The sequence below is a fragment of the Phalacrocorax carbo genome, chromosome 31 (genome assembly GCF_963921805.1).
Source record: "Phalacrocorax carbo chromosome 31, bPhaCar2.1, whole genome shotgun sequence".
Lineage (NCBI taxonomy): Eukaryota > Metazoa > Chordata > Aves > Suliformes > Phalacrocoracidae > Phalacrocorax > Phalacrocorax carbo.
This window is the reverse complement of record NC_087543.1, coordinates 1-14443: the sequence shown is the minus strand read 5'-3', so window position 1 is coordinate 14443 and position 14443 is coordinate 1. Positions and strand designations below refer to the sequence as shown.

The 14443-nt window shown below is 71.7% G+C and overlaps 2 protein-coding genes across 2 annotated transcripts in view; one reads left to right on the top strand and one right to left on the bottom strand.

Annotated features, from left to right (window-relative positions):
- The window catches only part of LTBP4 (latent transforming growth factor beta binding protein 4), a gene marked incomplete at its 5' end in the record, with an annotated part of 33187 nt that extends 18895 nt beyond the window's left edge, over positions 1–14292 (top strand). The window contains 19 exon segments of the mRNA XM_064437408.1: positions 926–1175; positions 4764–4917; positions 5018–5262; positions 5350–5454; positions 5767–5845; positions 5966–6023; positions 6153–6308; positions 6398–6491; positions 6732–6783; positions 7413–7676; positions 8426–8725; positions 9544–9612; positions 9708–9836; positions 11551–11697; positions 11794–11946; positions 12611–12677; positions 12679–13067; positions 13140–13265; positions 14084–14292. Coding sequence (XP_064293478.1) covers positions 926–1175; positions 4764–4917; positions 5018–5262; positions 5350–5454; positions 5767–5845; positions 5966–6023; positions 6153–6308; positions 6398–6491; positions 6732–6783; positions 7413–7676; positions 8426–8725; positions 9544–9612; positions 9708–9836; positions 11551–11697; positions 11794–11946; positions 12611–12677; positions 12679–13067; positions 13140–13265; positions 14084–14292 — 3046 coding nt within the window.
- On the bottom strand, positions 994–2834 carry LOC135310228 (potassium channel subfamily K member 6-like). The gene is made up of 3 exons (XM_064437407.1): positions 2646–2834; positions 1287–1682; positions 994–1180 (listed from the first exon to the last, which is right to left on the bottom strand). Exons 1-3 carry the CDS (start codon positions 2824–2826, stop codon positions 996–998), a joined length of 762 nt encoding a protein of 253 aa, XP_064293477.1. The 5' UTR covers positions 2827–2834; the 3' UTR covers positions 994–995.
- Positions 14293–14443: the final 151 nt, after the last annotated feature.

The window sequence follows — 14443 nt, the reverse complement described above, 5'->3', positions numbered from 1 at the left end:
CCCCCCGTCGGGACTAGGACCCCCCCTCCTTGGGATTAGGACCCCCCCCTTAGAATTTAGACCCCCTCCAATGGGACTGGGACCCCCCCCCCAGCCCTGGGACCCCCCCCCATGGGCTTGGGACCCCCCTCAACACTGGGACCCCCCCCATGGGATTAGGGACCCCCCTGATGGGTTTACGACCCGCCCTGGCACTGGAGACCCCCCCTTTAAGATGGGGACCCCCCCCATGGCCTTCGGACCCCCCCATGGGATTGGGACCCGCCTTGGCACTAGGACGCCCCTCATGGCCTTGAGACCCCCCCCATGGCCTTGAGACCCCCCCCATGGGTTTAGGGACACCCCCCCCAGCACTGAGACACCCCATCATAGAATTGGGCCCCCCACCTCAGTCTGGCCCCCCCAAATACCACCCCACGCCCCTCCCACCCCCCCAAAAATGGGTGGTCGCCATCGGAAACCGGACCCCTGGGTCCTTCCCTCCCCCCCCCCCCCCCAAAGAAAAGCCAACCATTGGGTGACGCCAACGTGCTTTGGGCGCCCTTTTAATGCCCCCCCAGCCCCACCCCATGGTGCCCCCCGGTGCCCCCCAGTGTCGCGTGGGGCCTCGTGGGGCCTCGCGGTGCCCCCCAGTGCCCCCCCAGTGCCCCCCAGTGTCCCCCAGTGTCTCGTGGGGCCTCGCGGTGTCCCCCAGTGCCCCCCTGTGCCCCCCAGTGTCTCGTGGGGCCTTGCAGTGCCCCCCAGTGTCCCCCCAGTGCCCCCCAGTGTCTTGCAGGCCTTCGTGGGGCCTCATGGCGTCCCCCAGTGACCCCCAGTGTCTTGCGAGCCCTCGTTGGGCCTCACGGTGTCCCCCAGTGCCCCCCAGTGTCCCCCAGTGCCCCCCAGTGTATCATGGGGCCTTGTGGTGCCCCCCGGTGCCCCCCAGTGCCCCCCGGTGCCTCGCGGTGCCCCCCCCCCACCCCATCAGTGGGGGGGGCGGGGGGGTACCTTCGGTCCTACCCGTTGACCGCCCCCCGGCCCCGAACCGCTTTCAGCCCGTCCCTCGCCCCCTCCAACAACGCGGCGCCTTCTCCGGCGCCGGCAGCCGGCGGCGACACGCCGGCGACGCCGTGGAGCTCGGCCAACCGCCGGAAGGCTTGAGCCAACAGCAAGACGCCCACCAAGCCCAAGAGCAGGTACGCTGGCGGCGGGGTGGGGGCGGCGGGTGGCAAGGGGTCAGCCTCGACGCCCCGTCGGAAGGGTTTGTGGGGGTGGGGGTGACGGGGGCGCCCCAAAACTCCGCTCACCGGCTACGGCGATTTGGTAGAGTTGCCTCAACGGGTGACCCGGTTGCTCGGCCGGGACGAGGTCCCCCAAGCCGATGGTGCAAAGGGAGATGACGCAAAAGTAGACGGCGTCCAAGTAGGTCCAGTCGCCTTCGGCGAGGTAGAAGCCGGCGGCGGGGAGAAGCACCAGCCCCCCCAAAACCAGCCCCGCCGTCGCCAGGCAGTGGGCGCGGGCGGCCCCCCGCCGGCTGTAACCCCAACGCGCCTGGAGGTACAACCGGGGGCGGTCGACCAAAGGACCCGTCAAGCGTCCCACCGCCGCCGTCAACGTCAGCATGGTGGCGGGGACGCCCACCGCGGCGTAGGCGGCGCAGAAGGCTCTGCCCCCCGCCGAGAGGGGGGCCACCGAGCCGTACCCTGGGGGGCGGGGGGTGGGGGGGGGGTGGTTTGAAGTGGGGTGACACCTTTCAACCTGCTGGACCCCAATGCCCAGGCTAGGCTTGGGGGTTGGGGGCGTTCTGGGGTGAATGGGGGGGGATGGGGTGTAAGGGGAGGGATGGGGTGCGGGGGGGGTGCTGGGGATTTGGGGGGTTCTGGGGTGAAGGGGGATTGTGGGGGTCCTGGGGATCAGGGGGTCCTGGGGGTCCTGGGGTGCAGAAGGGGGTCCTGGGGGTCCTGGGGATCAGGGGGTCCTCGGGTTCCTGGGGTGCAGAGGGGGGTCGTGGGGATTTGGGGGTTGTGGGGTGAAGGGGGACTCGTAGGGGTCATAGGGATTTTGGGGGTCCTGGGGATCAGGGGATCCTGGGGGTCCTGGGGATTTGGGGGTCCTGCGGTGAAGGGGGACTCGTGGGGGTCGTGGGGATTTTGGGGGTTCTGGGGATCAGGGGGTCCTGGGGGTCCTGGGGATTTGAGGGGTCCTGGGGATCAGGGGGTCCATGTGGGTCCTGGGGTGCGGGGGGGGTCCTGGGGATTTGGGGGGTCCTGCGGTGAAGGGGGACTCGTGGGGGTTGTGGGGATTTTGGGGTTCTGGGGATCAGGGGGTCCATGTGGGTCCTGGGGTGCAGAGGTGGGGTCCTGGGGATTTGGGGGGTCCTGGGGGTCCTGGGGATTTGGGGGGTTCTGGGGATGAGGGGGTCCATGGGGGTCCTGGGGTGCAGAGGGGGTCCTGGGGATTTGGGGGTTCTGGGGGTCCTGGGGTCCATGGGGGTTCTGGGGATCAGGGGGTCCTCGGGTGCAGAGGGGGGTCCTGGGGTGCAGGGGGTCCTGGGGTACATGGGTGCAGGGGGTTGGTTTGGGGTGCAGAGGGGAGTCCTGGGGGGGTCCCAGACCTCCGGGGGGTCCCGGGGGGGTCCCGGGGCAGGGGGGGGGGGCCGGCCTTACCCACGGTGGTGAGGAGGGTGGTGACGAAGAGGAGGGCGGTGGCGAGGTCCCACTCAGAGGCGTTGGGGGTCCCGGGGTTTCGGGGGGTCCCGGGGCTCCCCTCCAGCGCCCGCAGCCCCAGCGCGCCCAGGAGCAGCAGCCCCGCGTAGGCGACGGCCACCAGCACCGCACCGCGCCCCATGGCCCCCCCCGCGCCCCACACCGCGCCCCTCAGCGCCCCTCCGCGACCCTCAGCCCCCCCCGCGCCCCACACCGCGGTCTCAGCCCCCCCCGCGCCCCTCAGCCCCCCCCGCGCCCCTCACCGCAGCCTCAGCCCCACCGCGCCCCTCAGCCCCCCCCGCGCCCCTCAGCCCCCCCCGCGCCCCTCACCGCAGCCTCTGGGCGCAGCGGGACCCGCCCCGGGGGGGCGGCACCGGGAGGGGGGGTGGGCAGGGCGGCGCCCCCGCCCCCGCCGGGAAATGGGGGGCAACTGGGGTGACCAGTAACGGGGGGTAACTGGGGAAACCAGTAACGGGGGGGTAACTGGGGAGACCAGTAACGGGGGCAACTGGGGTGACCAGTAACGGGGGGGCAACTGGGGAGACCAGTAACGGGGGGGGTGCAACTGGGGTGACCAGTAACAGGGGGCAACTGGGGTGACCAGTAACGGGGGTAACTGGGAACTTGGGGAGAAACTGGGGTGGCTGGTACTGGGGGACAACTGTGAAATTGGGGTCCTAGTGGGGTGCCCAGTACCGGGGTGCAACTGGGGTGGCTGGTCAGCAGGTCCCAGGCCAAGGCGGGCCCCCCCCCAGGGACGGACGGACAGATGGGGTGTCTGTTTGTCCGTCCCCCCCCGTATCAGTCACGGGACCGTCACGCGCTCCCACGGGACCCGCGGGTTCCTCCCGTGGCCACCCTGGTGACGTCTGCGGGGGGGGGGGGGCACGGGGGTGACACCCACGGGGGGGCACAGATGGGGGGACACACGAGGGTGACACCCACGGGGGGTCCCGCCGGGGGGGCGATGGGGATGTGGCAGACCCCGCCTGGCCCCCCTGGGGCTCCGTGGGGTGCAGGGACGGGGACGATGACACAGGGGGACACCAGGGACCCCCCCCAGGGCCTGCCCTGGGACACCGTGGCTGTGGGGACACCGTGGGGTCCTCGTGGTCATGGGGACACCATGGCCAGGCCCGTGGCCGTGACACCCTGGCCATGGGGACACCCATGGGGACACCCTGGGGATGCCCCAGTCACCACAGACACCCCCATGGCCCTGGGGACACCCTGGGGACACCATGGCCACCACGACCAGCCCCATGGTCCTGGGGACATCCCTGGGGACACCCCGGGGACATCCCTGGGTTCACCCCTGGGGACACCCTGGGGACACCATGGCCACCACAGCCAGCCCCATGGCTGTGACACCATGGCCCTGGGGACACCCTGGGGACACCATGGCCACCATGACCAGCCCATGGTTGTGACACCATGGCCCTGGGGACACCCTGGGCACACCCTGGGCACCATGACCAACCCCATGGCTGTGACACCATGGCCCTGGGGACACCCTGGGGACACTATGGCCACCACAGCCAGCCCCATGGCTGTGACACCATGGCCCTGGGACACCCTGGGGACACCATGGCCACCACAGCCAGCCCCATGGCTGTGACTCCATGGCCCTGGGGACACCCTGGGGACACCATGGCCACCGTGACCAGCCCATGGCTGTGACACCACGGCCCTGGGGACACCCTGGGGACACCATGGCCACCGTGACCAGCCCCATGGCTGTGACACCATGGCCCTGGGGACACCCTGGGGACACCATGGCCACCACAGCCAGCCCCATGGCTGTGACACCACGGCCCTGGGGACACCCTGGGGACACCATGGCCACCACAGCCAGCCCCATGGCTGTGACACCATGGCCCTGGGGACACCCTGGGGACACCATGGCCACCACAGCCAGCCCCATGGCTGTGACACCGCGGCTCTGGGGACACCGCGGTCCCCGTGGCCATGACACCAGGCCCCGCCCGGGCCTCCTCCGTCGCCATGGCAACACCAGGCCGGGCAGGCGACGCCATCTTAAGACCGGGCACAGCGGCCTCGTCTCCTCCCCCTTTCCAGCCCCCTCGCTTCCGGTCACCTGCCAATCATTCGGGCGGCGCGCCAGCGACTTCCGGCGAGTTGGCCAATCGTGGCGGCGGCTGCGGGGAGCCACGTGACGCGGAAGCGGAAGTAGGAGACGTGGAGATGGAGCCGGACGGGGCGACACGGCACCGTGCGCGCGGCGCGGGGGGTAGCGATCGGTGCCGGCCCCGGTCCCGCCGCCGCTCCCCCCCACCCGCCCTCACCCCTCCTCTCCCCTCCTCTCCCCGCAGCCCCCAAACGCCGGTTACCGGCCACGGCGCCTCGTATGGCGGATCCACACCCTCTCTTCGGTGATACCAGCGCGGCGGGGGGCGGCGGGGCCCAACCGGGCCGGGGTTACGGGGCTCCCCCGGCCGCCGCCGCCGCCTCCCGGGACCCACCGGCCGCGGCCTTCCTGGGCGAGCCGGTGTCCAGCCTGGCCATGGCCTACGGGAGCAGCTTGGCCAGCCAGGGCCGCGACATCATGGACCGTAACGTGAGTGGGGGGGGGACGCGACACGGGGGGGCTCCGTGGCCGGTTACCGGGACCCCTCACGGCCCTTTAACTCTCCGCCGCCTGTAGCTCGACCGGTTCATCCCCGTGGGGCGGCTGAAGTATTATTTCGCCGTGGACACCGCGTACGTGGGGAGGAAACTGGGGCTTCTCATCTTTCCCTTCGCGCATCAGGTGAGGGGGGGCCCCGGTATCGGGGGCGGGGGGGGGGTCCGGTGTCGGGGGTCTTCTATGGGGTTGGAGGGTGGGGGTCTGGGGGGCCGGTTTTGGGGATTTGGGGGTCGGGGGGGCCGGTATTGGGGGTTTGGGGTGTGCTATGGGAGCCTGGGGGGCTCCTACTGGAGTAGGGGGGCTGGTATTGCGGGTCGGGGGGGCAGTATTGGGGCGTGGGGGGCCGGTTTGGGGGTTTTGGGGTGCAGTACTGGGGGGGCTGGGGGTCTGGTATTGGGCGCGGGGGGGTCCCTAACAGTGTGTCTCCCCCCCCAGGACTGGCAGGTGCGGTACCAGCAGGACACCCCCGTCGCCCCCCGCTTCGACGTCAACGCCCCCGATCTCTACATCCCAAGTACGTCCCGCCCCCCCAGCCCCCCATTTCCCTCCCGGGGGACCCCCATTTCCCCCCCCAGCCCCCCATTTCCCCCCCGGGGGACCCCCCCCAATGACATCCCCGTGTCCCCCCCCGCAGCGATGGCCTTCATCACCTACATCCTCGTCGCCTGCTTGGTGCTGGGCACCCAAAACAGGTCAGGCCCTTCTCCCCGCCCTGGGGCAGCCGGGGGGGGGCGGGTCCCTACCCTAAAAACGAAGGGTGGGGGGTGCAGGCAAGGCTGTGGGGCACCCCCCACCCAATTTGGGGCGCGGCCCCCCCCCAGGTTCTCCCCCGACAGCCTGGGCTTGCAGGCGAGCTCGGCGCTGGCCTGGCTCATCGTGGAGGTTCTGGCCATCCTCCTCAGCCTCTACCTCCTCGCCGTCAACACCAGCCTCACCACCATCGACCTCATCGCCTTCGTCGGCTACAAATATGTGGGGTGAGAGGGTTGGTTTTTTTAGGGGGGGTGGGTTAGAAAAAGGGGGGGGGGTTGCACGCCAATAATCCCCCCCCCCTTGTTCCCGGCAGGATGAATCTGGGCCTCATCGCCGGGCTCGTTTTCGGCCGCAGCGCTTACTACGTGGTGCTGAGCTGGTGCTGCCTCAGCATTTTCGTGTTTATGGTAAAAAATAGAGCGAAAAAGGGGGAAAAAAAGGGCGGGGGGGGCTGTGTGGTTTTTGGGGGGGGGGGGCACGCCCCCACTTGGGGTGGGGGTGGGACAGCGGGGAGCCCCTCCCCAGTGTCACAGCGGCTGTGTTTAGGGGTGCAGAGTCCATTGGGGCGCTGGTCCCCGAGAGGCCACCGTCGGTCCCCGAGAGGCCCCCCCGCCCCTGAGGTCATTGTGGTGCCACGACCCACGCAGGGGCTGCTGGCCCCCCTCCCCACCGTGCCCCCCCGCGAGGGGCCAGGCCCAGGTATGGGGGGGTTTTGGGGCAGGGGGGTGGGGGGGGGGGGGTGTCTCAGCGGGTGGGGGCGGGGCGGGGTGTGCACACGCGTGTGGTCGCACGGAAGGCTGAGTGCGTGTGGGGGTGCAAGCACGCGCCGCGGCGTGTCGGCATGCCATGATGCACGCGCGCGGTTGCACGCCTGCACGCGACGGTGCACGCGCGCGGTTGCACGCCTGCGCTGTGCGCAGAGGGGCCGGGGGGCGCAGAGGGGCTGGAGGTTGCAGGGGGGCGCGGGGGGGCAGGGGGCCGAGGGTCTCAAGGGAGCCGGGGGGCACAAAGGGGCCGGGGGGTGCAGGGGTCGAGGGTCGTAGAGGGGCCGGGGGGTGCAAAGGCGCCGGGGGGCGTGGAGGGGCCGGGGGGTGCAAAGGCGCCGGGGGCACAGGGGAGACGGGGGGCGCAGAGGGGCCGGGGGGGCAGGGGGCCGAGGGTCTCAAGGGAGCCAGGGGGCGCGGAGGGGCCGGGGGGCGCAGGGGGGTCCTTGGGGCGCGGGGCGTCCATGGGGCGTCCATGGGTCGCGGGGGGTCCGTGGGGCACGGGGTGTCCGTGGGTCGGGGGGAGGGGGGGAGGGCGCAGCCCCCCACTGCCCCATCGCACAGCAGAGCAGAGAGCCCGGAGCCCCGCGCCGGGGCGGGGTGTTGCGGGTATTTGGGGTGTTGCGGGGGGGGGCGGGGGGCGTGTGTGTCACCCCCGGGGGACCCCCCCCTCCCCAACCCCCCCCCGTTTGTGCCCCACAGACGCGGACGAGTGCTCCAACGGGACGCTGTGCGGGGCTCACGCCGCCTGCCGCAACCTGCCGGGCTCCTTCCAGTGCGTCTGCGACCCCGGCTACGAGAGCGCCCGCCACGGCCACGGCTGCGTGGGTGCGGGCGGGTCCTGGGGGGCGGGGGGTGTAAAATGTGCTCATCTGATTCGTGTCAATATGGAGCAATGCTAGAGTCACACGGGGAAGTGTGACCCTCTAGCATCTGACCGGTCTGTTGGTGCTGGTGTAACCGAGGGCCGGACAATTGACTTGTTACCTGTCTGAGTGGTTGCAGTGTTGACTGGCGGTTTGGGTTGATGGTGAAGACAAAAGCGCGACCCAAAATTGATCAGATAACTGGGGGGGCTGGCGCCTGAGATGGTGCTTGGGCCGGTCGGGAGGGCGTCCTCCTCAAAAAGATACAATTCAGTTGACCTTCAGGGACTAACAGCGGAGGCACCCTGCTGCAAAGGGGGGTGACCAAAAAGACTTGCCCCCCACACCCGTAAAGAGCACGCGGGCTAATCTACATGGCAAGCGTGGCTAATTTAACTACGGCTGCCCAACGGCAAGTGGGATGCTCATCACTGACCAGTGAGCGTAAACTTAGGCGTGTTTTTACTAATTGTTATTAATTAAGTAACTGAATATAAACCCTGTAATTTTGTATGACGGGATGCGCGTTAGGCGGAAGGATCCCCCGTGCATCCAGCGCTGCTTGCTTGTCTCTACTCAATAAATTGTACACTTTGATTGAAATGCCGTTGAAGGCTAAATTAATTATAGCGGGGGGGGACCCCCAAAATCCCGCCCCCGCCCCCCAAAAAAGAGAAAAAATTAACAGAAACCCCCGATGCGTTTTTGGAGATGTGGACGAGTGCGAGACGCTGCGGGGCGTCTGCGGGGCCGAACGGTGCGAGAACGTGGAAGGCTCCTTCCTCTGCCTCTGCCCCGACACCCGCGACGAGTTCGACCCCGTGCCGGGGCGATGCGTGACCCCCCCGGCCCCCCAAAGCCCGCCGCGGGCCCCCCCCGAAGGCGCCGCCTGCTTCAGCAGGGCTTGCGGGGTGCTGGCACCCAACGTCAGCCGGGAGCGCTGCTGCTGCAGCCTGGGCTGGGCGTGGGGCACCCACTGCCCCGCGCGGCCCTGCCCGACCCCCGGCACCGGTACGGGACCCCCCCGCGCCCCCGCCCCGCACCCAGCCGGCCCCTCCGCGGGGCGGCCCCCGCGCCTCCGGGGGGTTCGGCCCTATGTATGGGTGCGCTGGGGGGGGGGTCCCGGGCGTGGTTGGGGGGTGCATGGGAGAGTTTGGGGGGCACGGGCAGGGTTGGGGTGCTCGGGCAGGGTTGGGGGGCACGGGCAGGTATTGGGGTGCTCGGGCAGGGTTGGGGGTGCTTGGGCAGGGTTGGGGAGCACGGGCAGGGTTGGGGGCTAGGGCAGGGTTGGGGGGTACGGGCAGGGTTTGGGGTGCTCGGGCAGGGTTGGGGGTCACGGGCAGGGTTTGGGGTGCTTGGGCAGGGATTGGGGGGCACGGGCAGGGATTGGGGTGCTTGGGCGGGGATTGGGGTGCTCGGGTGGGGATTGGGGTGCTCGGGCAGGGATTGGGGTGCACAGTGGGGGTCAGGGTGCCCCGAGAGGGTTTGGGGTGCACGGCGGGGGTCGGGGGCCCCCGGCAGGGTATGGGGTGCATGGGCAGGGGTCAGGGTGCCCCAGCAGGGTTTGGGGTGCCCATTAAGGGTATGGGGTGCACGGCGGGGGTCGTGGTGCCCCTTGATGGCTTGGGGTGCACGGCGGGGGTCGGGGGCCCCCGGCAGGGTATGGGGTGCATGGGCAGGGTATGGGGTGCATGGGCAGGGGTCGGGGTGCCCCGGCAGGGTTTGGGGTGCCCCTTGATGGCTTGGGGTGCACGGCGGGGGTCGGGGGCCGCCGGCAGGGTTCGGGGGGGCCCCGGCAGGACCCCCGTCGCTGACGCCCCCCACCCCAGAGGCCCACCTCGCCATCTGCCCGCACGGGCAGGGCCGCACCGCCGAGGGTCCCCAGGGCTCGCCGGCAGGTGAGTGCTGCCCGCCGCGGCCCCCCCGCGCCCGCCGGGGTCCCCCCGGGGCCCCCCGTCCCGCGGGGCCCCCCTGACGCCCCCCGTGCCCCCAGACGTGGACGAGTGCCAGCTCTTCGGGCCCCAGCTCTGCCGGGGGGGGGTTTGCCTCAACGCCGCCCCCGGCTTCAGCTGCTACTGCCCCAGCGGCTACTACTACGAGCAGGAGCACCTGCAGTGCGTGGGTGAGCCCCTGCCTGCCCCTGCCTGCCCCTGCCTGCCCCTGCCTGCCCCTGCCTGCCCCTGAGCCCCTGAGCCCCTGCCTGCCCCTGCCTGCCCCTGCCTGCCCCTGCCTGCCCCTGAGCCCCTGCCTGCCCCTGCCTGCCCCTGCCTGCCCCTGCCTGCCCCTGAGCCCCTGCCTGCCCCTGCCTGCCCCTGCCTGCCCCTGCCTGCCCCTGCCTGCCCCTGCCTGCCCCTGAGCCCCTGCCTGCCCCTGAGCCCCTGCCTGCCCCTGCCTGCCCCTGCCTGCCCCTGCCTGCCCCTGAGCCCCTGCCTGCCCCTGCCTGCCCCTGCCTGCCCCTGCCTGCCCCTGCCTGCCCCTGAGCCCCTGCCTGCCCCTGCCTGCCCCTGCTTGCCCCTGCCTGTCCCTGCCTGCCCCTGCCTGCCCCTGAGCCCCTGCCTGTCCCTGCCTTCCCCTGCCTGCCCCTGAGCCCCTGCCTGCCCCTGAGCCCCTGCCTGCCCCTGCCTGCCCCTGCCTGCCCCTGCCTGCCCCTGCCTGCCCCTGCCTGCCCCTGAGCCCCTGCCTGCCCCTGCCTGCCCCTGAGCCCCTGCCTGCCCCTGAGCCCCTGCCTGCCCCTGCCTGCCCCTGCCTGCCCCTGCCTGCCCCTGAGCCCCTGCCTGCCCCTGCCTGCCCCTGCCTGCCCCTGAGCCCCTGCCTGCCCCTGAGCCCCTGCCTGCCCCTGAGCCCCTGCCTGCCCCTGCCTGCCCCTGCCTGCCCCTGCCTGCCCCTGAGCCCCTGCCTGCCCCTGACCCTCTGCCTGCCCCTGCCTGCGCCTGCCTGCCCCTGAGCCCCTGCCTGTCCCTGCCTGCCCCTGCCTGCCCCTGCCTGCCCCTGCCTGCCCCTGAGCCCCTGCCTGCGCCTGCCTGCCCCTGAGCCCCTGCCTGCCCCTGCCTGTCCCTGCCTGCCCCTGCCTGCCCCTGCCTGCCCCTGAGCCCCTGCCTGCCCCTGAGCCCCTGCCTGCCCCTGCCTGCCCCTGAGCCCCTGCCTGCCCCTGCCTGTCCCTGCCTGCCCCTGCCTGCCCCTGCCTGCCCCTGAGCCCCTGCCTGCCCCTGAGCCCCTGCCTTCCCCTGCCTGCCCCTGAGCCCCTGCCTGCCCCTGAGCCCCTGCCTGCCCCTGCCTGCCCCTGCCTGCCCCTGCCTGCCCCTGAGCCCCTGCCTGCCCCTGACCCTCTGCCTGCCCCTGCCTGCGCCTGCCTGCCCCTGAGCCCCTGCCTGTCCCTGCCTGCCCCTGCCTGCCCCTGCCTGCCCCTGCCTGCCCCTGAGCCCCTGCCTGCGCCTGCCTGCCCCTGAGCCCCTGCCTGTCCCTGCCTGTCCCTGCCTGCCCCTGCCTGCCCCTGCCTGCCCCTGAGCCCCTGCCTGCGCCTGCCTGCCCCTGAGCCCCTGCCTGCCCCTGCCTGCCCCTGCCTGCCCCTGAGCCCCTGCCTGTCCCTGCCTGCCCCTGCCTGCCCCTGAGCCCCTGCCTGCCCCTGACCCCCTGCCTGCCCCTGCCTGCCCCTGAGCCCCTGCCTGCCCCTGCCTGCCCCTGCCTGCCCCTGCCTGCCCCTGAGCCCCTGCCTGCCCCTGAGCCCCTGAGCCCCTGCCTGCCCCTGAGCCCCTGCCTGCCCCTGCCTGCCCCTGCCTGCCCCTGAGCCCCTGCCTGCCCCTGCCTGCCCCTGCCTGCCCCTGACCGCTGCCCCCCAGATAACGACGAGTGTGGGGCGGAGGATGCCGAGCCCTGCGTGGGGGGTCGCTGCGTCAACACGGTGGGCTCCTACTACTGCTCGTGCCCCCCGCCCCTGGTCCTGGACGGCTCCCAGCGCCGCTGCGTCGCCAACGACACCCACCGGGGTGAGGCTGCCACCCACGGGGTGGGCTTTGGGGGGGGTGGGGGGGTGTCTGTGGGACCCGGCCTGACTGTGCCCCCCTCCCTCCCCCCCGAAACAGATGCTGCGCAGGCGGTGTGTTGGCAGGAGGTGGGGGTCGACCTGGTGTGCGGCAGACCCCGGCTGGACAGGCAGGTCACCTACACCGAGTGCTGCTGCCTGTACGGGCAGGCCTGGGGCATGGACTGCGCCCTCTGCCCCGCCCGCCACTCAGGTGACCCCCCCCGCACCCCAGAACCCCCCCCACCCCCATACTGGTGGGTGCCGGGGTGGCATCCCCCTCCCTGCAGTGTGGGACCCCCCCCCCCCGCCCAGCAGCTCTGTGATGGGAGACCCTCCTGCAGCCCCATTGACCCCATGGGAATGGGGGGCGTGAGGATGGGGGGGACCCCTCGTAGCCCCCCCCAATTATTGAGGCCCCCCTGTATCCCCACAGCCCCTCAATGATGGGGGGGGGTCCCTTGTAGCCCCTCAGTGATGGGGGGGACCCCTCGTAGCCCCCCAATTATTGAGGCCCCCCTGTATCCCCACAGCCCCTCAATGATGGGGGGGGTCCCTTGTAGCCCCTCAATGATGGGGGGGACCCCTCGTAGCCCCCCCAATTATTGAGGCCCCCCTGTATCCCCACAGCCCCTCAATGATGGGGGGGGCCCCTTGTAGCCCCTCAGTGATGGGGGGACCCCTTGTAGCCCCCCAATAACGGGCCCCCTTTGCATCCCTACAGCCCCACAAGGAGGGGGGGGGAAGTTTTCCCTTGTAGCCCCCCCTGGTTATTGGAGGGGGGGGGGTCCCAGGTGATGGAGAACCCCCATCCCCCCCGCAGCCTGCATCGGGGGGGGGTCCCCCAAAACCACCTTCTCCTTTTACCCCCCCCCCAGATGACTTCGAGTTCCTCTGCAACGTGCTGCGCCCCCCCAGCTACGGCCCCCCCCCGCGCCCCCCCTTCCTACGAATACGCCCCCGACTTCGCCCCCCCTTACGGCCTCCCTTACGGCCCCGACGTTTTCGGGGGGCCCCGCGTGCCCCCCCCGGCTCTCCGTTCCGACTACGACCCTTACGGTTTCGGGGGGCTGGCGGGGGGTTACGACCCCCGGGGGGACGCTCTCTACGCCCCCCCCCGCTATGAAGGCGAGGATTTCGAGGACCCCCGGCGCCCCCTCGCCCACCGACCCCGGGGACCCCGCTACGAGCCCCCCGACCCCCCCCCCGGCTCCCCCTGGTCCTACCAACCCCACGGGACGGGGGGGTTCAGCGAGGAGGAGGAGGAGGAGGAGGAGGAGGAGGAGGAGGAGGAGGAGGAGGAGGAGGAGGAGGAGGAGGAGGAGGAGGATGCCGGTGAGTTTTCGGGGCGCGGGGGGGGGGTGAAGGGGGCGACCCCCCGCCCTGACGCCCCCCTCCCCGCCGCAGGGGGGGCGGAGGAGTGCGGGGTGCTCAGCGGGTGCCACCACGGGCGCTGCGTGCGGGTGCCCGACGGCTTCACCTGCGACTGCGACGCGGGGTATCGGCTGGACCCCGCCCGGCTGGACTGCGTCGGTGAGACCCCCGCCCCCGGACCCCGCCCCCGGACCCCCCCCCAGCACCCTGACACCCCACCCCGCCCCCGGACCCCCCCTCACCACCCTGATACCCCGCACCTGCATCCGGACCCCCCCCCGCACCCTGATACCCCGCACCTGCACCCGTACCCCCCCCCCAGCACCCTGACCCCTTCCCCTGACCCCAGACCCCCTCCTTGCCCACAGGCTCCCTCCTGGGCACCCTGACCCCTTCCCCTGCCGCCAGACCCCCTCCCCAGCATCTCGACCCCCTACCCTGCCCCCAGACCCCCTCCTTGCCCACAGGCTTCCTCCTGGGCACCCAAACCCCCTCCCCTGCCCCCAGACCCCCTCCCCAGCACCCTGACCCCTTCCCCTGCCCCCAGACCCCCTCCCCAGCACCTCGACCCCCTACCCTGCCCCCAGACCCCCTCCCCAGCACCCTGACCCCCTACCCTGCCCCCAGACCCCCTCCCTTGCCCACAGGCTCCCTCCTGGGCACCCTGACCCCTTCCCCTGCCCCCAGACCCCCTCCCCAGCACCTCGACCCCCTACCCTGCCCCCAGACCCCCTCCTTGCCCACAGGCTTCCTCCTGGGCACCCAAACCCCCTCCCCTGCCCCCAGACCCCCTCCCCAGCACCCTGACCCCTTCCCCTGCCCCCAGACCCCCTCCCCAGCACCTCGACCCCCTACCCTGCCCCCAGACCCCCTCCCCAGCCCCCCTCCCCAGCCCCAAACCCCCTTCCCCAGCCCTCCCCCTCCCCATACCCCCCCCCACCCCACACCCATAACACCCCCCCACGACCCCCCCCCAGACATCGACGAGTGCTCGCAGGCCCCCCTGTGCCTGCCCGGCCGCTGCCTGAACACCCCCGGCTCCTTCCGCTGCCTGTGCCCCCCCGGGCACGCGCCGGCGCTGCCCCCCCCCCCGCTGCCTGCCCGCGCCCCCCCGCGCCTGAGGACCCCCGCCTCTATTTATTGTCTCTGTATATATATATATATATATATATATATATATATATGATCCGGGGGGGGAGGGGGCGGGGGGGCATCCTGCCCCCCTCCCGGACCACTGCGGGGGCACCCATGGGTGCTCAGTGGCACCCAGCTGTGTGTCGCGCCCCCCCCCGCCCCGCCACCCCACTGGGGTGCCGTGGTAATGCATCCCCCCCACC

Coding starts and splice junctions, on each gene's coding strand:
- LOC135310228 (XM_064437407.1), bottom strand. CDS start 2,826: ATGGGGCGCGGTGCGGTGCTGGTGGCCGTCGCCTACGCGGGGCTGCTG. Junction 1,683..2,645: donor CACCCTCCTCACCACCGTGG/GTAAGGCCGGCC, acceptor CCCGCCCCCCAG/GGTACGGCTCGGTGGCCCCC. Junction 1,181..1,286: donor CTACCAAATCGCCGTAGCCG/GTGAGCGGAGTT, acceptor CCCCGCCGCCAG/CGTACCTGCTCTTGGGCTTG.